Source organism: Mustela nivalis (assembly GCF_964662115.1).
Source record: "Mustela nivalis genome assembly, chromosome: 1".
Classification (NCBI taxonomy): Eukaryota; Metazoa; Chordata; class Mammalia; order Carnivora; family Mustelidae; genus Mustela; species Mustela nivalis.
In genome coordinates this window covers 172,250,977-172,277,515 of record NC_139020.1, presented here as the reverse complement: position 1 = coordinate 172,277,515, position 26,539 = coordinate 172,250,977, and the positions used below count along the sequence as shown (strand labels likewise).

At 38.8% G+C, this 26,539-nt stretch overlaps 1 protein-coding gene across 13 annotated transcripts in view; it reads left to right on the top strand.

Annotated features, from left to right (window-relative positions):
* Positions 1-26,539, top strand: part of CNTN4 (contactin 4) — a 930,864-nt gene that overhangs the window by 423,819 nt on the left and 480,506 nt on the right. For all 13 annotated transcript variants that reach the window (XM_082711571.1, XM_082711575.1, XM_082711573.1 and 10 more), the window contains one exon: positions 25,346-25,487. In XM_082711571.1, the coding sequence (XP_082567697.1) occupies positions 25,433-25,487 (55 nt within the window). In that variant the 5' untranslated portion in view covers positions 25,346-25,432. The remainder of the gene's footprint in view (positions 1-25,345; positions 25,488-26,539) is intronic.

Sequence of the window (26,539 nt, the reverse complement as noted above, 5' to 3'; positions counted from 1 at the left end):
GGATTGCTAGGGTGTCATGGGGGAACAATAAGTAAGAGTCTGGAGCCTGAAGTTCCAGTCTTGTCTTTACCACTCACTCAATTTATTTTCTTCGGAATCTAATTTCCTTGGGATATACGCTCCAGCCTGTAAATGATGGTTTGCATTTGTAAACCAACATGTCCTCTCACAAAGATTCTAGACTGAGTGCTTTTCTTCTAGGTTTCGGGTAGGTGACCAAGTTACCAGATGAAGCAGCTGACTTGTATTTAGGAGCCAAGTTTTGTAAATCGTTTGTATCTTTCGGTAGAGGAATCACCCTCATGCTGGGGGAATGAGAGAGAATCAACAACTGAAATCTCCCATGGGAATATGGTGAATTGTATTTGTATGTCCCAACTCACACTCATGCCGGGGCATATCTCAATATTTATGATATATTACTTTTCCTCTTTTTTCACAGCCTTTGTAGTTGAATTCGTTTGTGTATGATCAGTTTGGTCATTCATCCCAAGAAGAACAAGAAAATAGAAAGCAGAGTTCTTTATCTCTAGTCAAAGAGCAGCCTTGAAACAAATATCAAAACTCCTGTAGGTTAAGTGTTCTTACCACAAGGAAAAAGAAGCTATCAACTTTTGCTTCTAAAAGGAGCCTAGACGCTTCAGAGTTTCTTCCAGGGCATCACATGTTAAAGAAATATGATGGTTTTTAACCCACAGAGAGGACACCAGACCCAAAAACCAGTAGCAGTGTCTGCCCCGTGTTTTGGGGATGTGGAAGGCGAAAAGACGAGGAGAAAAACTGGTGAAATACAATTTCAAATGAATTCTGCTGAAGTACAGAAATTACTGCTAGCTAATAGCTTCTTTTCATTTCACTGTTTTCTAGTAAACCACCACCACAAACAGGTTGATTCTAGGGATTTATAAAACAGTGTTGAATATGCCCCAAACTAAACCAGTATTTGAATTAGTTTAATGGTATGGATTAACAATTGAGGAAACAAAAAAAAAATCTTCTTTATATTAGGAATTAAATCTATATATTTAACTACCAAACTGGAATAAAAAATCATGTCATCTGATTAGTCTATGTACTGTGCATGACCTGATACTTCATTTAGATCAAATCTGTATCATGTGCCATGTTCTGCTCTAGGTCTATGTGATCAAAATTAATCTTTGTAATGAAGTACTTTAGGTACTTTAGGGTATCAGTATGATTTCTTCAAGCTATCAAAGGTAAGATTTCCAGTATATTAGTGTTTTAATAAATTATCTATAAAGTATTTTAAGTTATTCATTTCAGATGTTTTTGTGGTAAATGTGTCTATATTTATTTTTGTTTTGTTTTGTTTTAAATTTCATTTTAATTATAGAGACAAAAAGAACACACACAAATGAAGTGGGGAAGGGGCACCGAGAGACTCATAAGGGGGCTCCAGGCACAGTGCCTGTAACCTTACACAGGGCTCGATCCCACCACCCTGGAACCTGAGATCATGACCCGAGCTTAAATTGATAATCAGACTTGACCCAACTGAGCCACTCAAGTGACCCTAAATGTGCCTATGTTTATAAGCTTTAATTTACTAGGTTAAGGATATGTGTTAGTTTCTAATTTGGATTTAAAGCACACAATCCAAACCTGTTTTGCTCAGTTTAGACTTCAAATTAAAAAATGCTGCTGGTCAGTTCAGCGTGTAGGGAAAATGTGATGCTTTCCAGTTTTGTGGGTCATTTCATGTTGCATTTGTAGAACAAGTTCATAGAACGCAACAGCGGTGGGTCCAGCTGACAATTACATTGATGCTTACAAACAAAATACTACTATGAATTAGGATCAGCAAACATTTATTGTAAAAAAAAATATATATATAGTATTTTTTTCCTTTCCTGGCCATGTGATCTTTGTTGCAAACTACTCAACCCTGGCATTATATCACAATAGCAGTCACAGACAGACAGATCTTAATGAGCAGGCATGGCTGTGTTCCACAGAACACTTTTTTTTTTTTTTTTAAATAAAAACAGGTATTGGTCTGAATGTGGCCCTTAAATAACCAGTCATTTCTGGAGATGACTGACTTGTCCCAAAGTGAGTTCTGAGGATGAGATGAGGTATCCATGAATGAAGAGGAACTTCAGGTCAAGCAATTCTGGGAAACAGAATACCTCTTCTCTTAGACAAATCCCATGTTATCTTGAAGACCATGAGAACTCTTGCAATAAAGTAATCTACTTTGGCTTACTCAGTTTTCCTAAAGAGATGTGATCCTGGAATTTTGTTGTTGTTGTTGTATTAAGTCTTAAACATAGGAGAAAATCCATGATTTAGAAGCAAGTTATCAAACTGAAAATTTGACTACCATATAGGTCATCATATGCAAACCTTTACATGAAACCTTACTGAAATCTTTTAAAGTCCAAAGCCCACTCACCAACACTTGTCCACAAAACTAGCCAGGGTAAAGTCTTAACTATCTGAACTAGTTATGAGTAATTTTCCGATTAGTCCTTTCTTAGGCTCTGATCATATTACTTCCTGCTGGCAGTTTGAGCTCTTGGACTTTTTCTTTTGGTTAAATGCATTCTTGTTTTTTCTAATTAAATAATATATTTGAGAGAGAGAAAAAACTAGCAGGGAGAGGCAGAGGAAGAAGCAAACTGTCCTCTGACCCAGAAGCGCAATGTGGGGCTCAATCCCAGATCTCCAGAATCATGACCCAAGCCAAAGGCAGACTTGCAACTGAGTGAGCCACCCAGGTGCCCCAAATGCTTTATAGTCTAAATTAATTGAGCATATATTTACTGTGTGCATGCATTCCAGACACAGCGATGTAAAGACTTTCTTTTCTAGGAATTTATAATAGCAAAGAGGGATAAAGACAAAAGTTAGAATACTATGTGATAACTTCTCTAATAAGAGGAATTTTTAATCCTGTCAAAGTACATATGAGAAGTACTAAGCCATAATTAAATGACAGAGAAATCTTCCACAGGATGTCTGTCTAAGCACATATTTCAGGCTAGCTACAGAGAAATGGGGAAGGAGCAGATACAAAGATACTGGGCAAGATTACCAGGCTTATCCAGCTAATGCACAGGATGGCTCTAATGTGGCTATATGCTGCAGAGATAGGTGGGAGTTGAATTAAACAGGTCTTTCCTCATTCTGTAAAATTATTGAATATAGGTAGAAAGATGCAGAGCGTGGCTCAATCATATTTGCGCTCTGGTAATACAGTGGTACTTGAATGCAGAGAATGAACTGGAGGGAGCTGGTCTGCTCAGATGTGGGACTTTGCCTTTAGATGTTTATAGCTTTCCCATGGAATCTACCATCGTGACCTATTGCTCTAGATTCTTCCTTCAAGTCCATACCACACTGCCAAGCCTCCTATGTTATATTAAGAAACCGAGAACAGGGTGATATTTTCCCCTGAAACCACCTGCTTGCTATTGGAAACATTAAACTGTCTTTTCATTTGGGGTATTAGAAAAATTATAAGGAGTGAATAATAAGTGTTTTTAGAAAATTCAAAGGAGACTTTGTTACCTATTTGTAGTTAGACAAAAATTGGCACCAAGAGACCAACCTGGTTGTTACACCTTAAAGAAATGATTGACTCTAAAGACAAACCTGGGCCTTTTCCTTAGCAACAGCAATTAACCTAGAAGAGCCTTTCGTTAGATCTGTTTTAAGACAACAGAACCGGTGGACATATAAATATATACACATATAATTACACACCCTGCCTGTCCTTGTGCACCTGTACTGCTTACTTGCAAAGCATGAGGCATTTCTGGAAGTTCTCAATTAGAATGCAGCTTAATCTTGTGTTCACTAAATAACAGTATATGAAGTATGTCTGTTTTATCCAGCCTGGCACAGGGAAGCACTTAAAAAGATGTGAGGGTTTCTTTTTCTTTCTTTTCTTTTTTCTTTTTTTTTTTTTTTAAGATTTTACTTATTTATTTGACAGATCACAAGAAGGCAGAGAGGCAGGCAGAGAGAGAGGAAGGGAAGCAGGCTCCCCACTGAGCAATGAGCCCGATGCGGGGCTCAATCCCAGGACCCTGGGATCATGACCTGAGCCGAAGGCAGAGGCTTAACCCACTGAGCCACCCAGGTGCCTCTAAGCCTTTTCTTTTATAGAAAAATTTATTTGGGGGACACCTGGGTGGGTCAATTAGTTAAGTGTCTGCCTTGGGCTCAAGTCATGATCCCGGGGTCCTAGGATCGAATCCCATGTCAGGCTCCTTGTTCAGTGGGGAGCCTTCTCCCTCTGTCTCCTTCTCCCTCTACCTGTTTCTTCCCGGCTTGTGCTCTCTCTCTTTCTCTGACAAATAAATTAAAAAAAAAAATTTTTGTGTGTGGACAGCTGGGCTCTGGGGTGTTATACATGTATACACATGAATATAATATATATTATATAGTATGTATCTATTTTATTCTGGCTATTTAACATTGTTTAGAAATGCAACTTCTGATGTCTAAGCTAAAGGCTGTGGAGTTTTTAATTAGGGGATACTGCAGTTGTGTTGGAGGAGCAGGTGTTAAAAGCCGTGGGACAAAGACATCATTTAAATTGGGGGGATTTGAGGGGTGCCTGGGTGGCTCAGTGGGTTAAAGCCTCTGCTTTCGGCTCAGGTCATGATCCCAGGGTCCTGGAATCGAGCCCCGCATCCTGCTCTCTGCTCAGCAGGGAGCCTGCTTTCCCTCCTCTCTCTCTGCCTGCCTCTCTTCCTACTTGTGATCTCTGTCTGTCAAATAAATTAAAAAAAAAAAAATTTAAACTTTGGGGATTTGAATCAAACGGTTCCAATAGAGTCCATGTTAATATCAACAAGGAAAAAAATGATACATTTTACCTCCATTTTTTTTCTTAGCTTTTATTACCATGCTTATCATGGCTATGAGACTCATTCCTCACTTGTATGAATTCAGGAGAAAGCAGGGTGCAGGATCTCTTAGGAGAAATGGAAGCCAGAACTTAGAAGTGATGGAAGTCTGCCATTACAGTCTGATCCCTTGCCATCTCCATTAGCCCCACTTGAGTTCAGAACACTGTTAAAGTACATAAAAATATTTATTTCTGGTTGGTAAACCTTTGTCTTCTTTGCACTCATCAGATATTTGGATGACTCTGTCATTGTATTTATGCAAGCTGTTCTTTTCCATCCATCAAGGATACTGTTTTCCAAGGAGTTTTTCCGTATTCCTTTAGTGGAAGTTCCATAAGGCAACCTGAGGTACAAACTGAGCCTGAAATGTGATGTGTGGAAAAGTCAGATAAAAGCTTATGCATATTCACAGTTACAAAAACATAAACATTCAGAGGACACATTTCATCACGTTGTTTTGTTTTGTTTTTTTTTCCGACTTGAAAATATTGCCCTGAAACTCACAGCTGAGATGTAGTAAGTGAAGGGTTGAGAGGCAATATAATAAAAACTTGAACTGTGTGGGCATGGACTTAAATGAAACACTTGGGACTGAGTTTTCCTGAAGTAAGTTCAGCTACTTAAATCTGTCTTTGGTCCTTTGTCTCATCTCTGAAACAGCTCTGTCTCAGAATTTAAGTTGTCTCTAATCAGAATTCTTCTCTAAAATCTTTTTGTAGATAACAGCTACCTCTTAGTTTCCAAAGGTAATTGAATTACATTTCCTGGTAACGACATGCCTAGACTGCCAATTTAAGGAGGGAGTTTTATATCATGGAAAAATGTATATAGTACTACAGCTATTCCCATTTTCATATTTTTCTCCTCTCTTTACATAGATCTTACTATTTTGATTTTCAAAAAGCTCACAATGATAGTAAATGGGAAATATAGGGAAAACCTGCATGCTATTTTTTAGCATATAAGAAGTATGGAATTGTGGCTTCATTTATTTATTTATTTATCATTAAGAAAGGTAAGATAAGGCTGGTTCTCTCCACACCTTAATTTGACTATTCCAGCAGTCTCATACCAATTAAATTGTCACAAAGTAACAACATCGACAATATAACTTGCAGCCTGGGCATACAGACATAATTTTTTTCACACAATTTTTCTATGACCATTGTGTCTTTTATGAGCAAACTTTTATGATCTTTGAACTTCATCCAGAAATGATGTTGCAAACCATAAATATAACATATATACTGGTATGATACATTCACATTCCTTTCTAGGAAGATAGATCCACTGTTGTAAAGACAAAAAAAAAAAAAAAGATTTTTTTTCTGAAGTCTGATTCTGAGTGTCGGCTTTATTTTGAAATAATTATAAACTTACGGAGAAGTTACCAAAAGTGGTACAAAGTTCTTGTGTGCCTTTCTGTATGGTTCTTCTAATTACCTTACATACCATAATAGAGCAACGAAGACCAAGAAATTGACATGGGTACAAGTCAGGTAGGTAAACAACAGACTTTGTTTCTCTAATAATATCCTGTTTCTATTACAGGATCTGACCCAGAATCCCACATGGTTTATAGTATTTACTTCCCTTAAGCATCCTTCAGTTCCATCACAGTTCCTTACTCTTTGGTTGCATTTTGTGATTTTGACACTTTTGAAGACAGCTTCTCAATTATGTGACAGAATCCTATGCAGTTGTCTTGTGTTTTCTCATGATTGCAGTTAGGTTAGGCATTGTTGGCAAAGAAAACCACAGAAGCATACTGTGGCCCTTTTAATATACTACTTTCAGAGGCTGCACGAGGTCAGTATGACTTCTCATTGGTGACGTTAGCCTTGATCATTGGTTAAGAGTAAGTCAACTGAGTTTCTCTGCTGTAAAATTAATATTTTCCCCAGCATTAACTTTAGACACAGACATATATTTTTTAATGTATTAAATATTATATAGTCACCATATTCTTTTATGCCCTAATGTCCCTTCCTAAAAACCATTACGCAGGAACCTAACGTTCATCACAACTGGTGTACTAAGAATTAATGCACCGTCCTTGGGAGATTCTCAGATAAAAGCCACTTTATAGCTGGAAATGATCACTCTATTGCATTTTAAATAAGAACATAAATAGAATGGCTAAAAGTAAATTGGCAGCATGTGCTCATTTCACACCCAGAACTACAGGACATCTGTTATATATGTGACAGGCCAGACCTGAAATCTGGTTTTCCCAGAACCAAATAGTGTTTGCCCAGTTTGACCTAAGTCAGCCTAATTAAGCAAAGAATACACCAATCACGTGCTACCTATTTTGGCTATGAAACTAACTGGATAGATAACCACCCTTTGATAAGGACAATAAAAAATTTTTTTAAAACAGTCACATTCACAGTTTCTGCTGCTGATACAAGAGGGGAAAAAAAAAATCCCTTGACATGCTAATGATTCTGCATCCACATGCTATAATTATCATTAGTGTGCATCTGATGCTTAGGTATCCCCACCAGTGCAGAGAAAGACAGCCTTTGCAAAGAGGTTTACCAACATTATACTTTATTTTTCCTTTGAATGTCAGTGCTATTTGCCCTGACATAATATGCTCAGAGGAAATTGGCCACTTAGAGGTACAGAGAAAGCAGGAGAAGGAACACCAGAGAAATAAGTCTCTCACATTCCTCTCCAAGCTTCAATTTCCTCTTTGACAAATGGCAATTATTATATACCTACCTCCTCAAGTTATTGTGAGGATTAGATCATCTATATAAAATTTTGGATAGTAACTGACACATAGTAAGTACTCAAGAGAAAAAACAGCTTGTCATTTTATCATTCTACTGTTTTTCATGCCTGAGGTACAGATTTCAGTGTAAAAGACAAGAGAATGCAGGTGATTGCTTACTTAAATTGTTCTGTTTAATAGGCAGGGACTTCTGGTAAACTATTCTATACCAAACAAGAATTCAGAAGAGTTTGTCAAATGATATAGAAACATCCTATCTCTACATGCAGTCCCAGAATGAAGGACAATGTCAGTGAAGTGTGCATTGCGGGAAATTAATCTGTTCTTCAAGAAAATGAGTCCATGGGAAAATAAACAGGAAAATGCACTAGAATGCAAGTTCTATGATAAAATTTCTTCAACTTTTTTATGATATCCAGTGCCTAGCACCATGCCAGACATACTGCAGGTGTTCAACAAATATTTTTTTCAGATGAATGTTCTAATATAGTATTTTGCTGATGTAGTATTTATTTCTCTAAAGGCTAGCACAGGAACTGGAATGCACAACTTACCTTTGCAGGGGATGGAAATCTACGAATATTATCACTACACCAAAGAGGAGGGTAGTGGGTAGTTTCATGTCCCCGGATTCTATGTATTATAGAGAGATTTCTTTCTTTCTTTTTTTTTAAAGATTTTATTTATTTATTTGACAGAGAGGGAGAGAGAGATCACAAGTAGGCAGAGAGGCAGGCAGAGGGGGATGGGGAAGCAAGCTCCCTGACAAGCAGGGAGCCAGGTGCAGGGTTCAATCTCAGGACCCAGAGATCACGACCCGAGCTGAAGACAGAGGCTTAATCCACTGAGCCACCCAGGTGCCTCTACAGAGAGATTTCTAGGTTTCCCCTAGGTAACACAAAACCCCTACTAAGGTTGTTATTATGTTAATAACAATTTTAAACATATTAGCTCATATAGTTCTCAGTGAACTTCTTCTTCTTTTTTCTTAAGATTTTATTTATTTACTTGAGAGAGAGAGTACACAAGTGACTATAGGGGCTAAGGGAGAGGGAGAAGCAGGGTCCTCACTGAACAGGAAGCCAGACTTCAGCGTGGATCCCAGGACCCAGAAATCATGACTTGAGCATAAGGCAGATGCTTAACTAACTAAGCTACCTAGGCACCCTTCTGTCAACTTCTGAAGTAGGTGGCAGTGTCTCCATTAGATAAATGAAAAACTGAAGGGTCAAAAATAACTTTTATAAAACAGTTCAGATATTTGATATAAAAACTGAGATTTGGGGGCGCCTGGGTGGCTCAGTGGGTTAGAGCCTCTGCCTTCGGCTCAGATCATGATCCCAGGGTCCTGGGATCGAGCCCTGCTTGGGGCTCTCTGCTCAGCAGGGAGCCTGCTTCCCTCCTCCCTCTCTGCCTTCCTCTCTGCCTACTTGTGATCTCTGTCTGTCAAATAAATTAAAAAAAAAAATCTTAAAAACAAACAAACTGAGATTTGAACTTAGGTCTGCTTCCGAAACTGTGTATACTCCTGACTTAGAGTACTACACTCTCTTGTTTCAAACACCCTTACTGTACTGTGTTACTTACTTCCCCAAAGAATAAAGTATCTGTCTTACTTATTGCTGTATCATATGGCATGCCAGTTACTTGAAGCATAATTAATAATTTGAATAAAGGAGAAAGTATAAAAGATCTTAGTCCCTTTATTTTTATAGCCAATCATTATTTGTAAGTTTATGTTTGCAATCTTATTTCTACTTCTAATTAAGTAGATAGAGACTCACTTTTAAGCTATCAGATATCTGATTTGGCTGTCCAAGCAATCAGCAAGCTGTGCATAGTGATGAATATACTGGTAAGCTTTACTTTCCCACTAAGTGCATCCAAGGAAAAGCTCTGAAAGTCATACGGTTCTTGCCACTTTAAATCTGACACCTAATATATTAGGTATTAGAGTGTTTTGTGCTTACCTTTAGCTCTTCTTTAGTTTAGGTGATTAAAAAATGCCTGTTGCTGTCTGTGTTGCAGCATGCTTCATTAACAGTGATTTATTTGGGAGTTTAGCAGAATTGGCACTCTGCAGCACACCAGTGGGCAGAAGGAAAACAATCGTGAGATGGTTGCTAAGGAACCCATCCTGCTGGGATGGTAGGAGCCTTTAAAAAGTTTGCAAAGTTGACTTCCCATTACCCAGAAAGCAAGACTGAGACTGGAGTCTGTGGGAAGATTCGTTTCCCCTAAACCACTTCCATACACCCTTCTTTAATGCTCAGGAAAGAATCCAGTGTAATCATGGGTTTTCCCTGCTCGTACAGTGTACTTTTCTGCATCCATTTTCTCCTGAAGCCAAATGTTTCACTGCTTGCTCATCTTCTTTTCCCAGCAAGTTTACTTACTCAAAAGCCATGCTTACCTTTTTCTAGCAGAATCTACTTATAAATGTTTTCTCTTATATTCCTTTGAACAACCCTGTATCATCCCTGTCACTTTACCAAAGAGAAAAGGGAGGCCAGCAGAGGTTAAATGACTTGCCCAAGGTCAGCAGGTAAATGATAGAACTGGGATTTGAACCTAGCTTTTGTAATTCTAAAGCCATTGTTTGAACCTCCATGAGAAAGGCAAAGAAATTTTTAATTTTACTTGCAAGCTACATTGATTTTGTTGTGTCTATTTGAAATGTTACGTTGAAAAGATTCAGGGACTGCCCTTGGGCTAAGCAAGAAAGAGTGCGATACTAAATTAGCTTGCTTTCCATAGGAATGGGAAGGAAGAATGGAGGTGCCATGTATTTTCCTATCTTCAGCTATGATCTACTTTTGTTTTTGTTTTTGTTGTAATGAGAGTGTACTAATATGGGAATGCCATTCTAAAGGAAGGATGAAATATCTGAGAAGCAGTCTAAATAAGGGGAAAACACCACTGTGTATTTTTTACATGCTACAATTTCCTGTTCTTCTAATAAGCCTGCATTGTAACTATTTGGGAGAATTTCCACATAGGGCATAAATATCTACACTCTTAAGTTGAACTTTCAGGGTTCATTTCAAGGGTGATGTAAACATTCTCTATCTTGTTGGTAGTGGCAGTTGTATGACTGCATAAGTTTTTGAAACCTCATCAAACTTTACACTGAAAATACTGTAAATGAGCATATGCAAAATATACTTCAATAAACTTGGTGGGGGGTGGCATTTAGAGTTCATGCCCTGTCCCTATGATAAAAGTTCTAACCCTTAAAATGAAAATAATATTGTCCACCTTAACGGGTTCCTCTTTTTAAAAAAGTTTATGTATTTGTGTTTTTACTTATTTATTTATGAGAGAGAAAGAGAAAATGTGCATGCCATGTGCACAAGTGAAGTGGGGCAGAGAGCAGAGGGAGATCTTAAGCAGGCTCCCTGCCCACTGCAGAGCCCAACTCAGAATCAGTCTCACAACTCTGAGATCATGACTTGAGCCGAAATCAAGATTTGGCCACCCAACTGACTGAGCCACCCCAGTGCCACTTGAAGGGTTGTTTTAAGGGGCACCTGGGTGGCTCAGTGGGTTAAAGCCTCTGCCTTTGGCTCAGGTCATGATCCCAGGGTCCTGGGATCAAGCCCGGCATCTGCCTTTCTGCTCAGCAGGGAGCCTGCTTCCTCCTCTCTCTCTGCCTGCTTCTCTGCCTACTTGTGATCTCCGTTTGTCAAATAAATAAATAAGATCTTTAAAAAAAGGGGGGGGGTGTTGTTTTAAAAATGAGATGAGTTAGTTTATAAGACTACTAAGTAATAAGTACTCTGTAGATGATAATGTTGTTTATCATTTCCTCTGTTATTTTGTATTTTATTCTACCATTACACTGCCACCTACATTAATAGCTTAATCACATATGCTTTTTCTTTTCTTTTCTTTTCTTTTTTTTTTTGAGTGAGAGAAGGTGTGTGTGTATGCATGAGCACACAAGCACAGAAGGGTTGGAGGAGGGGCCAATGGAGAGGGAGAGAGAGAATCTTAAACAAGCTCCACACCCAGCATGGAGTGTCGGCTCAATCATATGACCCTGAGATCATGAGCTGAGTTGAAATCAAGAGCCCAGAGCTTAACAGATCAAGCCATTCAGGCACCTCTAATCAAATATACACGTTCCTTTAACTACACAAGTTGTATTGAAAATTCACAAACATATAAACTGCATATAGATAGATAGATAATTGCATAATATACATAATATATATAATTAGTTTTGAATACATGGCTTTCATGATAGAAGATAGGCCCCATTTTCATTTGTTTTTCAACTGAATCGTAAAAGTGATCGGTATCTAAATGTAAATAAAAACTTCCTAAAATTGATGGACTATAAGATGTGTTTAAACATATTGAAAGTGTTAGATATAGTCCAATGTTTAGGATGAATTTGTGATAGATACTTGGAAACCTAAGCAAATAAAGAGGAAATTATTAACTCTAAAAAAATCCCAACTAACACAAAAAGGAAATAAAAACAGTATACTCTGGGACTTAGTTGAAAAATTATCAGCCAAATTAAGTGATATAACTAAATTCAGACAAGAGTGGAACCAGGTATGTGTGCATGTGTTTGTGCATGTGTGTCTATCATTGGGACTGACTGTATAAGAGAGCTGAATTATTATGATCTATAAAATAAGCTAATAATACATTAAACCCTCAAATCAAGAAATAGTAGTTTAAGCATTTTTATTTAATCAAAATTAAGATACATACCAGAAAAATAACTTGTTTTCTCTGGGAAGTAGTTCCCTCCAGGGGGCAGGAGTAAATATTTAAGCTATGTTTATGTATTACTTTAATAAAAGTAAAGAATAAGTAAAGCTTGAACAGTAGCACAATAAGTGATTATTTAGTGGAGGCTATGAACAGTGAATATACATTTGTGGTGCAGGATTTAATTTCTGGTAATAGCATCATACATAGAATTCAATTTTTGTTTATTTATGGTACACATGTAACTTTATTTTTTTTTAACAGTGTAATATTAGTTTCAGGTGTATAATATAGTGATTCAGCATTTCTATTCATCACCTGGTGCTCATCACAAGTGCCCTTCTTAATCCCTAACATCTATTGAACCCAAACCCTCATCTTCCTCCCCTCGTAACCATCAGTTTGTTCTTTATAATTAAGAGTCTGTTTCTCGATTTGTCTCTCTCTTTTTTTCCTCTTTGCCCATTAGTTTTCTTTCTTAAACTCTATGTATGGGTGAAACCATACGATATTAATCTTTCTCTGAGTGACTTATTTTGCTCAGCATTATACTCTCTTGTTCCATCCGTGCTGTTGAACATGGCAAGATTTCAGTTTCTATGATTGAATAATATTCCTGTGTGTGTGTGTGTGTATGCATGCATGTGTGTGTGTGTTTATCACATCTTCTTTATCTGTTTATCTTTTCTGGACTTCCAAATTATATTACAAAGCTGTAGTAATCAATAGAGTATCCTATTGATACAAAAACAGACAATAAGCACTTATATTGATAGAAGAGAAAATCCAGAAATAAGCCCAGAAGTAAACTATTGGTGGACACTTGGGCTGTGTCCTTATCTTGGCTATTGTAAAAAATTGCCCCTATAAACATAGGGCTGCATATATCCCATTGATTTAGTGTTTTCATATTCTTTGCTGGATTATAGGGTTGTTCTGTTTTTAACTTTTGAGGCATCTCTATACTGTTTAATACAGTTGCTGTGCCAGCTTGCATTCCCACCAACACTGCACAGGTGTTCCTTTTTCTCCAAATTCTTGCTAATACTTGTTTCTTTTGTTGTTGATTTTGGCCATTCTAAGAGGTGTGAAGTGATAACTCATTACAGTTTTAATGTGTACTTACCTGATCGTAAGTGATGTTGAACATCCTCTCTTGTGTCCGTTGGCCATTTGGATATCTTATTGGAGAAATGTCTGTTAATGTCTTCAGCCCATTCTTTTTTGGGTGTTTATATGTATATGTTGTTTTATGTATTTTGGATATTAACCCTTTATCAGATAAGTCATTTGGAAATATATTCTCCTATTCTGTAGGTTGCCTTTTGCTTTTGTTGATTGTTTCCTTTGCTATGCAGAAGCTTTTTATTTTGAAGAAATCCCAGTAATTTTTTGTTTTTTGTTTCTTATTTGTTTGTTTGTTTGTTTGTTTTTTACTTTTGTTTCCCTTGCCTCAGGAGACATATCTAGAAAAATTTGCTATGGCTGTTGTTAAAGAGTACTGACTGTGCTCCTTTCTAAAATTTTTATGGTTTGAAGCCTCACATTTATCTCTTTAATGTATTTTGAATTTATTTTTGTGTATGGCATAAGAGAGTGGTCTAGTTTCATTCTTCTACATGTCCAGTTTTCCCAACACCATTTGTTGAAGAGACTATCCTTATTCCATTGGTTATTCTTTCCTGCTTTGTTGAAGATTAATTGACCAGGTAATGGTGGGTTTACTTCTGGGTTTTCTATTCTATTCTATTCTCTTGACCTTTGTGTTTATTTTTGTGCCAGTACCATACTATATTAATTATTACAGCTTGGAAATATAACTTTAAGTCTGGAATTGTGATGCCTGCAGCTTTTCTTTTCTTTTTCAAGATTGCCTTGGCTCTGTGGGTCTTTTGTGGTATTATACAAATTTTAGGATTGTTGTTCTACCTCTGTGAAAAATGCTGTTGGTATTTTGATAAGGACTGCATTAAACATGTAGACTGCTATGGATGGAATAGACATTTTAACAATATTTGTTCTTTAAATCCAAAAGCATGGAATATCTTTCCATTTCTTTGTGTTGTGTTCAATTTCTTTCATCATTTGTAGTTTTCAGAGTGCAGGTCTTTTACCTATTTGGTGAGTTTTATTCCTTAGTATCATAACATTTTTTTTTTTAAGATTGTATTTATTGGGGCACCTGGGTGACTCAGTGGGTTAAGCCACTGCCTTCGGCTCAGGTCATGATCTCAGAGTCCTGGGATCGAGTCCCGCATCGGGCTCTCTGCTCAGCAGGGAGCCTGCTTCCTCCTCTCTCTCTCTCTGCCTGCCTCTCCATCTACTTGTGATTTCTCTCTGTCAAATAAATAAAATCTTTAAAAAAAATTGTATTTATTTGACAGACAGATCACAAGTAGGCAGAGAGAAAGAGTGGAGGAAGCAGGTTCCCCACTGAGCAGATAGCCAGATGCTGGGCTCAAACCCAGGGTCCTAGGATCATGACCTGAGCCAAAGGCAGAGGCTTTAACCCACTGAGCCACCCAGGTATCCCAGTATCATAATATTTTTGAGCAGCACACATAACATTTAAAAGCAGTACATCTCCTACAACTTTCCTGGATGGGAACATGGTGTAATCTGAGAAACAGTGAGGTGTCTCAAATAGCTTTGGTGATGACAAAGCCATGATGACTACCATTCATTTGACTAATTATCTTCCAAATGCACAACTGTTCTCTGATATGATGATACAAGTCAGGCTTTCATGCTTCCTTAGAAGCAATCTAGTTCACCCTCTTTTATTGGTCGAGAAACTTGGCCAGCAATTAAATAACAACACTGAGTCAGTAACCCAGTTATGCTGAGTTTCAATCCAGGGATCTTTTGAAACACTGCAGTGTAATTCTTGGTACTGCTTTGGTTTTTGGAAAAATGTCTCCCCAGTAGCAAAGTGTACAAGTCCAACATCAAAGCAGATTAAGGTTTTATAGGGAAAAAGTATACCGAGAAAGTGATAGTGGGTATATATTCTAAGAAACTTTAATAAAAAATATTTGAAAATTAGTGTATAGAACTTTCTTGGCTCTCAGAATATATATCCTTCGGCTCAGGTCATGATCATATATCCTTCAGTGACTGAAATGATGAGATATTGGCTTGCTTGGTTTTTATCCCTCAGGATATCTGCCTAATGAAATTATCATATTTCTGGTTAGAATTATCACAAGTGGTAGACACTGTTTTGTCCAAAAAAAAACCTTTAAAAATGGGGAAAGTTGTCCACTTTAAGCCACCTCTGTAATTCTTCAGTGTATTCTCTAATGAGGTCTTATGATGGAAATAGAGTCCAAATCAGCTATCGGGTAGGCACGTACAGTCTAAATAAGGGATTTCATCTTATGCTATCTACCTCTTGGTAAATAGGTGGCATTTTCCAAATGTATTATCCAGGCTCTTTATAACTTTTCTTCTTGTTTTTTTTGGTTTTTTTTTTAAGATTTTATTTATTTGACAGAGAGCACAAGAAGAGGGAGTGGGAGAGAGAAAAGCAGGTTCCCCACTCAACAAGGAGACCAATGTGATTGTGGGGCAGTGTTCTATGTAGGGCTCCATCCCAGGACCCTGGAATCATGACCTGAGCTGACTGCAGACTTTTAACTGACTGAGCCACCCTGGTACCCCTCTTTTCTTCTTTACACTGTTCTCTCTGTTCTTTGAGATGCTTGGGACAAGAAGTCCAATGAAAAAAACTAAGCAAAACATGTTTTCTCACCATTCCTAAAGAAGACTTATTGCAGTCTCCACAAAAGCCGGGAAGACATCAGGGAAATAGAAATGGAAATGTGTCTCTTCTAGAACATAGAGTAAAAAGCTGGTGCAGAAGAAAATCTAGTAAGCTAATTAGATTGATATGATAAGAATTTTCACTTGTCAGAAAGAACCTGTAGGCTAGCTACCATAACCATAGAAATTATACATTATATATACTACTCATTTTACATATAAACTAACTTGTATAGTCGGCAGTCTTTTCTACCTAATGAGTTGCTGGTTGCTGTGCCCTTGTGGGCAGAGACCTTGACCTTGACTCTTTTCTTTCTGCATATTCCCATTTGAATAATGGGCACTCAGTAAATATCTGTTGACTGATTGAAATTTAAGATTTGACTGTATGCCATTTTCCCTTGAAATGATTGGCAGATTGCTTTCTAAGGAAGCCAGATTTCTCTATTGCTTTAGTTTTGTTCATTGCTTCCCCACCATTGTGATTGACTGCACACCTCATTAGCTAATTGTGGAGTTAAAAAATGCTCAACTATACAACTGGGAAATGTGGATGATCCTTTTTAAAATTCCTGCCTTAAGAATGGCTGCACTCTAAATAATAATTAGTAAGAAAACAAATGTTCACGTTGCTCTTACAGTGGGAGAGAAAGGAACTTACATTCGTACTGGCACAAGAAGATTTGTGAATTAACACTAGTGATAGGTAGTTTCCGACTAGGTCTCAGCTCAGAAACTGCATTATAAATATGACACACATTCTGCACTATTACGTGCTGGCATCTGGCTTCATTTCTGAAAAAGAACAATGTGAAAAGCAGATTTAGAAAAGAATCACCATCAGAACTTTATGTCATGCTTTAAAAGACACGGGTTTATTTACATTTCTGTCACTGGTAGAAAAGAGCACAGAACTTCAAGTATGAAGACATAGATTTGAGTACTGGTTCTATTGATGAAAAGACCTTTGCCCTTGGACAACTTCCACAGCCTCTCACAATCTAATTGCCAAAGCTATAATTTTATAGAGGATAGTGCTGATGCCTGACCTTCAGGGTCCTTATGAAGGCTAAATAAGAAAGGAATGTAAAAGCATGTGGTATGTCCACAAAGATGTGAGTTACATTTGTTCTTTCATTTACATACCAACCATTGACTGTCTAGTCTGTTCCATACACTGTCCATGTGCCTCTCAAATATAAGGGAATAAAGCAGTGATTCCTTACCTTCATTAGGTTTAAATTCCATTTGGGGAGAAGATTTTAATTTCTATCTAAACAATAATAATGACTAATACTTACTTTCAAAAAAAAAAAAAGTCAATTGACCTTTACAGCACACTTATGTCCCCAGTCTATAGATGAATATATTTACAAAGACTATGGTTTTCCCGAGTCATGGGCAAAACCAGGAAGAAGGAGCTCATTGTGCTTGATTCCAATTCCAGTGTTATTCCACTCTGCCTTCCTGCCTTGAGGCCCTGAAAACTTTGTTATATATTGGAAGAATACTTTGTAATTAGAAATGTAGTTAAATTTGTTGACCAGAGGAGAAAAACAAAGAAGGAAAACAGATATCCTATACTTCTGGGATTGCATTTAAAGTAGATCCCCATACACATAAATCAACTTTTTTTTTTAAGGTCCTTTTCCCTGTTTAAAGTCATTCCCCTAGTCATCTTAGCTTTCAGATTCAAGTCCAAATTCTTTAATATACCTTCAAGGCAGTTTGGCTATCAGGGCCCTGACTTAATTGTGCAGTGCTATTTTTAACAAGGATGGCAACTAAGTATCAAGGACCTGTACTCAGTGCCTTCCATAAATTCTCACTAATTCTTTCAGGAAGCCTGGGAGACAGGTATGATTGCCATTATTTTACAAATGAGCCAAGTAGCCAGGGAATTTGAGATCCAGGATTAGAGCACAAGTCTGACTCTTCAGACTTTGCTGCTTTCATTATCTTGTGTTGCCATAAAGAACACACTAAGTTCTCATCTTCCTGGTTTGTGTTGTCCTCATCCAGTTGGCTTAGAATTTCCTTCCTCCCTCTTATTTATCCTTTAAACTCAGATGAACTGTTTAGGACCCTTGGAAAGCTTTCCTGAAACTGCACTACCCCCAATTCAATTAGATGATGTGCTTTCGCATCCTTAACACCTTGCACTTAATAGACTTTTTTATATGCCTTGAACTGAATTATAATGACTGTTTTAGTCCCCTCATTGCCAAGCCAACAGTGAGCCCTTAACTCACTGGACAGGGCCCTTAACCCTACTACCTCAGCACACCGGGCATCTTTTACTGTTTCTGTTGCACAATAAACAAATGCACTTACTAATTAGGCTTGTAATGCCGAGCGCGTTGTACGCCCACCTTAAAAGACCACCAGAGATGCAAGTCAAAGCCAAACAGCAAGGGTCGTTTATTACGAGTTCAAACCCGGACCTCCACGCACCTGTTGCCGGTGACGCTGAGAGGTGTCAGGCAGAGTAAGTGCAGGGTTCTTATAAGCAGGTACAAACAAGTTTTGGGTGGGGTACAAACAAATTTAAAAATCATACCTGGTGTTGGTTGATTGGTGTTGGGAGCCCGCGCACGCCATCGAGCAAGCACTTTTACAGAAGCAGAAGTTGCGGGTTGATGACACTTTCGGGCGCAAACATCTTTGGGTGAAGTAGACAACTTTCTGGTGGAGTAAAGTTTGTCCAGGCCTTTCATTGACCTCAAAATCGATAGGAGTCCCCTCCACCAAAAATTTTACCCTGAGCTCGGGGAGGGGATCCGAGCTCCGTCCCCCCTAATCATCATCTTCTAGAGCCAAGAGAGTGGTAGGGCGGGGTGGCAGTTTGTTCTTCTTTTTAGGACATTCCTTAGCCCAGTGTCCACGCTCTTTACAGTAGGCACAGTGGTCTGAGGCCAAGTTTGGGCGTCGCCTAGGAGAGTGGCCCAGGTTCCTTATCTTTCCTTAAGTCTTAATATCTGATTTTCTACCAGTTTCTACCACTGCGGCCAGGATCTTAGTCAACTCTTTGTTCCTTCTTTTATCCCTTTCTTTATCCTTTTCCTCTCTCTCTCTCTCCTTCTTTAAATCTTTCTTACATATCATCTACTTACCTATAGAACTTCCCTTAGAAATTCTAGAGATTATGAGCTCTAGCCCGTACCTCTGACCAATGGGCTAGGGTCAGTCTTAGTTACACTAAGCAGAATTTTGTACTTAGAAACACCTTAATCTCTAGGGGCGCCTGGGTGGCTCAGTGGGTTAAGCCGCTGCCTTCGGCTCAGGTCATGATCTCGGGGTCCTGGGATCGAGTCCCGCATCGGGCTCTCTGCTCAGCGGGGAGCCTGCTTCTCTCTCTCTCTCTCTCTCTCTCTCTGCCAGCCTCTCTACCTACCTGTGATCTCTCTGTCAAATAAATAAATAAAAATCTTAAAAAAAAAAAAAAGTTTAAAAAAAAAAAACACCTTAATCTCTAGTGAAGACTAAATATTAACCAATTGTGAACTGTTACAACAGAATTCTTTTTTTTTTTTTTTTTAGATTTTATTTATTTATTTGACAGAGAGAAATCACAAGTAGATGGAGAGGCAGGCAGAGAGAGAGAGAGAAGGAAGCAGGCTCCCTGCTGAGCAGAGAGCCCGATGCAGGACTCGATCTCAGGACCCCGAGATCATGACCTGAGCCGAAGGCAGCGGCTTAACCCACTGAGCCACCCAGGCGCCCCAACAGAATTCTTTAGATGACAAATTTATGAATCAGTTAAGCGCAAAACACATTTACCAACAGATTTAAATACTCTTAGTTTCTTTGCAGTTAAGAAGTCAAAAGCACAAACCTACATCCAGTAATTAACGACTTAGCTTTTTATCCTGTTTGGTCAAGATATAGATGTCCACAATTCAATTCTATTTGTCATCCAAGCAAAACTTTAAAACTTTCAGGTTACCAAAGACTGAAAGCTACTTCAGCAATTACCCATTAAAACTTTGAGACAATTAACCATCAGTTTAGTCATCTCTTTGCTAACAAATTTTAACAAATAACATGAGCTTATTTGACCTTCAGTAAACTTCTGAGTTTCACATTTACTGCTGATAACTTAAAATACACATCTTATCTTAACAACAAACTTAACTTAGTTCCAATACTGATTTACATTTCACCTGGACCCACTCCACTTTGAATGTTTACCTGAGACACAAGTGTGAAGATCTGGAGTGGGGGGGTGTTAGGTCCAGGGGGTGCTCTTGCTCCTTGACCATGAAAAGAGACATGCCGTGGTGCATGATCCATGAAAAGAGATCATGCCATGGTGCATGATCTAGAGGCTAGTAGTCATGCAGGCTGCACGCACGTTGGTGCACAGAAACAGGAGAAGGGGGAAACAGAAGAAACAAAGTGCTACCAGGAGGCAGAGAAAGGATTCCCGATTTTCGAGCTCATAAGCCCCAACAGAGGAGCAGATGCCATGCTTTCCCACCAGCAAGAGGGGAGGGGTTAAGCAGTCCAAGTCAGGCCAGAGAACACAGGGAAACTTCCCCGAAACAAAGAGAGTTTTGGCAGCTGCTTGGGAATATTCCTTACGGTCTCTGTCTCGAGTTAGACTAACCCCAGTTGGCTCCAGTTATAGCCATTAACACGGGAAGTGAGTGAGGGAGAAGCCCCCACATCTATTAGGAGAAACAGAGAAATAAAGTCAGAGTCCCCTTTGCTAGGGATGGCCCAACAACCTGGGTTTACTTGAAGAAGGCTTATTTACGTAATTATCATCAAATATGTCAGGAGAAAGTTTACTAGCTGACTCATTTGGGCAAACACATTCCTCAAAAGCCCCTTAGTCTGGGGTCCTGGTGCAGAGCAGTGAAGGCCTAGGTATGAGCCCTGAAGGTATCCTAGGTCCATTTGCCCTGTTTCCTGTGGAGGAGATCTAACTGATAGATCCCACTCAGGCCATGGAGTGTTACAGGAGCTCAGTCCTTTCCTAAGTTTTGCAATCCAAATTATTTCCAGTTATAGAGATCAGAAAAGGAGAAAGGGCAGTACTGGAGGGCCGGCAGATGACGCTCTTGACTTGCAAAATCAGGGAAAGATGGAAAGACCTCTTGGGGGTCAGTTGACCTGGAAAGATGGTCATTCAACAGCACAGAGAGTCTGCCATTTAGTTTTCTTTACAGGAGAGAGATTATGAGCTCTTGCCCGTACCTCTGACCAATGGGCTAGGATTAGGGACAGGGGAGTTGATGTATGTTGTCCCATTTCAAAGTACAGGAAGATTCCTGTGGTCACCAAACCTAGAAGAAAGCAAAACGCAAGCGCTCGTCCCCACTGGGACCGAAAGAGAAATGAAAAGTGATAGTGTTTTCTGGGATATAACAAATACAAATGTAGATCCTCTGGATCTACCTGATAGGAGGCCACCAGGCGTCCCTGGCCCTCCTTCACCTCCGGGGCGTCCCCCAGAGTTGCAACCAGTGTCTCCCAGACACGTCTGTCAGACACTGAAGGCTGCCCAAATACCAGATATCACCAGAAATCACGAGAAAACAGAATCAACAGACAAAACCAAAACCAATATGTGCACACGTATATCGATACCAAGAGTAGAATAGGCGCCACAGACTTACCCAAAGAGCGAGTTGGGGCTGCTCCGTCCGGCGTCCTGTTGGCTGGGTCAGATCTTGGTGGAACCTCCAAATGTTAGGGTCGAGAAGACCTCAACCCAGGGAGGCGTGGAGGAACGACACCAAGGCGCCTCTTTCTGCAACAGCAAGGGTTTTATTGTTCCAGCATGCTGGGGCTCTCAGTCTCCGCCTGGTTTTCAGGAATGCTGCAGAGCCCCAGCATGCTGGAACAATAAAACCCTTGCTGTTGCAGAAAGAGCCACCTGGGTGTCGTTCCTCGTGCCTCCCTGGGTTGAGGTCTTCTCGACCCTAACAGGCTGAATTAGACCTATTTGGATAACAACAGCATTGTAAATGAACAGAGTCCTAAATCAAATAATGGTATGATCAGATCCTGCATGGAGATTCTTAGAAACCAGGACTCTTAAGGGGGAATTGAATCCTGCTTAATTCTTTTTTTTTTTTTAAATTTAAGATTTTATTTATTTATTTGCCAGAGAGAGAGAGAGCACAAGGAGGGGTAGCAGCAGGCAAAGGGAGAAGCAGGCTCTCCAAAATGCAAGGAGCCTGATGTAGGACTAGATTCTAGGACTCTGGTATTCATGACCTGAGCAAAGTCAGAAGCTGACTGGGCCACTCAGGTGTCCCATGAATACTGCTTTTTCTTAAGTACTTTATAGGGAGATCTTTGGTATTACTATCAGAATATCAAAACTGTTCAAAGGATTGAAGGGTAGAGGAGTTTTGCTGTTTAGCATTGTGTAAAAATATCCTGAGAGTTCTCAGTTAATCTCCTTCTGGCTCAGCCAGAGAAAGCAACCAAGTCCTCTTTCATTGTGTGGTCTCCTCTCTAGAATTTACGAGTCTAATTCTTAGGCAAGGTCTCAGAGTTAGTGCTGAGTACACTATCTTTTGCTATAGCCACCTTAGGATAAACCAGGGAGAGCTCTGAGCTGCAGGGGAGATCTATTACCACCATAACTCTTGGCTCATCCTACAACCTTCTTTCTGGCTTTAGTAGAAAAACTGAAATTATGAAACTTTGTATCCTATACCACAGTCCCACATGAGATTCATGAATCTTCAGCTCTGTACAGAAAACCTGGTTCTCTGACACAACTGCCCACTAGACAAATTACTGTCAACGACCTTACCTTACCTGAATGTAAATAAATGCCAATAGGGTGCTTGAATTCCTTCATCCTTAAAAATCTACAGCTCTTAACACACACTGTAAATAGCATCATATCATGAATTAAATCTTTATCATGAAATAGGATACATTTCCTAAGCTAATTTTAATTGCTTCAAGAAACTGCTTAACATTGTAGATCAATTCCTAGGTCTGAGATGACATTTCCCTCGCAAAATTAATTATTAATACCCTGATCATTTGCTTAAGACATTAATAGTTTTCATTGATCAGCACATCCTGTTTATCTAAAATGGCCTAATCACCATGCATGTCAGAAAAGTATCTGAACATATCCAATTAGAGATGCTGCCTGCTTTCAGCCACATCAGCAGATCAGAAGTTAAGAGTCCCTTTTGTCTTCACAATATATTAGTCTAGCTTTATCAGAAACTGAGCTATTTAAGGGCACAAAAGAAAGACAAGTTCTCTAATGATGGTTCTCCACTTTCTATTAGCTTCCTGGTACACATAAAGGCTTCTCAGTGACCACCCAGTATAAATTAATGCTAAGAGCCCTTGATTAATGAGCTTGTGCTGTTCCATGTTTTTATGTGAGCCTGTGTTCCATCATAGTGTTTTCCTTACAAGTGGGGGTGAGATGAAAAGCCCCAGGTTATTATTAGGATAAAAATATTGTATGTGCAGTAAAAATACTATCTAGCATTTGTATGGCACTATATAGTTTTCAAAAAGGTTTTATTTACTTAGCAAGGTGGTATCTTTGAGACAAGAAGGGATCAGGAGGGAGACAAACCATAAGAAACTCTTAATCTCATGAAACAAACTGAGAGTTCCTGGCGGGTTGGGGTGGATGGCCATAGGGTGGTTGGGTTATGTACATTGGGGAGGGTATGTGCTATGGTGAGTGCTGTGAAAGTCTGGTGGTGTGAGTGTATAAGTCTGATGATTCATAGACGTGTACCCCCAGGGCAAATAATATATTATATATTAATTAAAAGAAGAAGAAGGAGAAGGAGAGAGGATCAGGTGTATACCCAGAATCATGCAACTAGTTATAGCCAGAATTGTAAAGAGCATTTGAGTCTCCTAGTTTCCTAGCTTTCTCCTGTAAATAGGATAAATAGGTAGTATCCTGCTCATCTTTTAGACCCCAGTGGGAGTTCTTCTCCTTTATGATATTTCCCAGGCCAGAAAGTCTCTTATTTCCTTCACAATGGCATATTGTATTGCAGTTTTATGAAATGTGGGTAAATGCCTCCAGTTAGTAGGAGTTGGAAATCCTTGAGGCTAGATCTGATTGTGTGCATTTTGGGAGGTCCAGTGCCTCATCCAGCGTCTGGAAAGCAAAAGGTGCCCCATATATGCATAAATACATGGCTTGCTGGCAGTACGGAGGGAGAAGGGATGGGTAGATGAAAGGAAGTGCTGTCAGAGTTCTTTTCTCTAAGGTCATGTTGCAGACCTTTGGGACCTGACAATAATTTGACATTATTTGGCTCGCACATTGTTTAAGAAAATATTTTGAACCGATTTTCAATATTTAAAAATGGAAGATTTTCAAAATACAATAATATTTAAATTTTTTTTCTTTGAAAAGTTATAAGTGGTCTTGTAGTCCTGGGTCTGTGCCCCATATGTTAGCCGTCAGCTTGAGCTAAGGAGCACCTACCCACTTCAGAGAGGTTGTGTTCTCCAGAGTGCCCTGTTTGTCTGCCTGTTCACTCATTCACTTACTTGCTTTGTAGCCCTTGGAATACAGACCCCTTCATATACCCCAAAGTTCTCCTATTTTGAGATTTCTGGATAATGGAAGAGTTGCTTTTTTAAATCATGTTCTCTGTTTGTCAAAAAAAAAAACCTAGTAGTCAGCTACTCATAGATGGTAGGATTTCTCCCAGTAGGCACTGGAGCTGAGCTCTTTTATTAGATTCAGGAGATGAAGCATAGAGTAAGGAAAAATACTTAAATTGATAGAGTAGTTATAATCTCCCCACATATAACTCCGTACTAAACCTTGGAATTTTTTCCTTGTGGTCCAGCAATGTTAACTCTATCTTATACAGTAGCAGTTTTTCCATGTTGGCATTTTTGTATTATTAATTGGAAAATAAATAAGAACAGGGACTGGAGACTAAGGCTTGAGTAGGACCTTATTAAAAAAAAAAAAATAGTCCATTCCTCTGCCTTTGGGTTGGTTTATATCTAAGCAAAGCTGTTCTTGCTTACACTCAGTAGCCACAGGAAGACACCAGCTCCATTCTCTGCCCAGGTGTTATTTGGAAGGAAAGGAGAGGGAGCTTATTTGCTTCATATTCATAATTTAACATACTATTCTTTAGTCGGACTTTCCACAAGTGAGTTTTATTTGTGTTCAGGTAAAAACAAATTTGTAGAGACCACAAGAAGTATCTGCGAATCTCATTGCAATGTCTCTTCTTTCCCACAGATTAAAGGTTGAACAAAACTTAAAAGAAGCAGCGATTCTTTTCACTTGTTATTGGACTCGAAACTCCTTTGACCTCGGAAACTGAAGATGAGGTTGCCATGGGAACTGCTGGTACTGCAATCATTCATGTTGTGCCTTGCAGGTAGAGTGTCATTTAAAAACTTCTTGATTTAAAAATGCCACTGTATTTCACACTAATTCAAAAGTGGGTCTTCACTTTAGATGGCAATGATAAAATCGTAAGAGTGCACGTTACTATGACTAGACTAACATTTGCTGACACTGTTGAATATACTTTCCTGATGGTCTTTTAGTGGCTCTTTTCATGGTGTTGTATCCAGAGCTAGACATTGATGTTTCACCTGCCTATCTGGTCCTTTTAGAGTCCTCTGAGCCATTATTTAGTTTGAAAGTTGTTATTTTTGCTCATCCCACTGGTCAATTGCATAGAGATATTGGGCAATAAAACCGATAATATAGTCTAGAGTATTGCCTACTTTGATGTCAGTGGATGGAAGTTTATTTGGGCAGCTCTTTCAATGTCTTTGTTAATATTGCTCCATCTTTTGATACTAAGACTCTTTCTTTTTCATTTCAATACACCTATAGTTAGCAGAAGACAGAAAGAAAAAAGATAGGAGATTTTTACTGTGTACCAATGGTCAGCTAGTAGACAAGGGCTTTAAAAAGTTTGGACATGCTGCTTATTACTTTCTCGATTTTCTGGAAGATATGAACCTACCAGGTAGCATGCATAATTCAAATATTGATGCATCTTAAGTCCAACGCATGCTGAGAGTTGGTTTTAAGGTTGGAGTGGTGGGCATCTTTCTAGGCCTTTTTGAAATGTCTAGTTGGCCTGCTTTGTTATTGAGAGTTTTGAGTCCAAGAAGGACACATGGAGTATATTTGCATTTTTATAAAATACAACAAAAATAACTTTTGGGTCACCATTACTTTGATTCATGACTTCGTTCAAATACTGTTACTGAGTACCTTGCAAAGACCCAGCTTTGTGGTAGTATCTCGGAACATAATCCTGAGAACGACACACACAGTTACTGCTCCCTTAAAGCTCTATTAGCTGAGTTCTATAGGTACATAGATTGAAAGCTTGATAGAACAGATTATTTGTAAGTGTTACAAAATTAAAGCTAGCAGTGGTAATACTAGCATACAGAGATGACTTTTCCA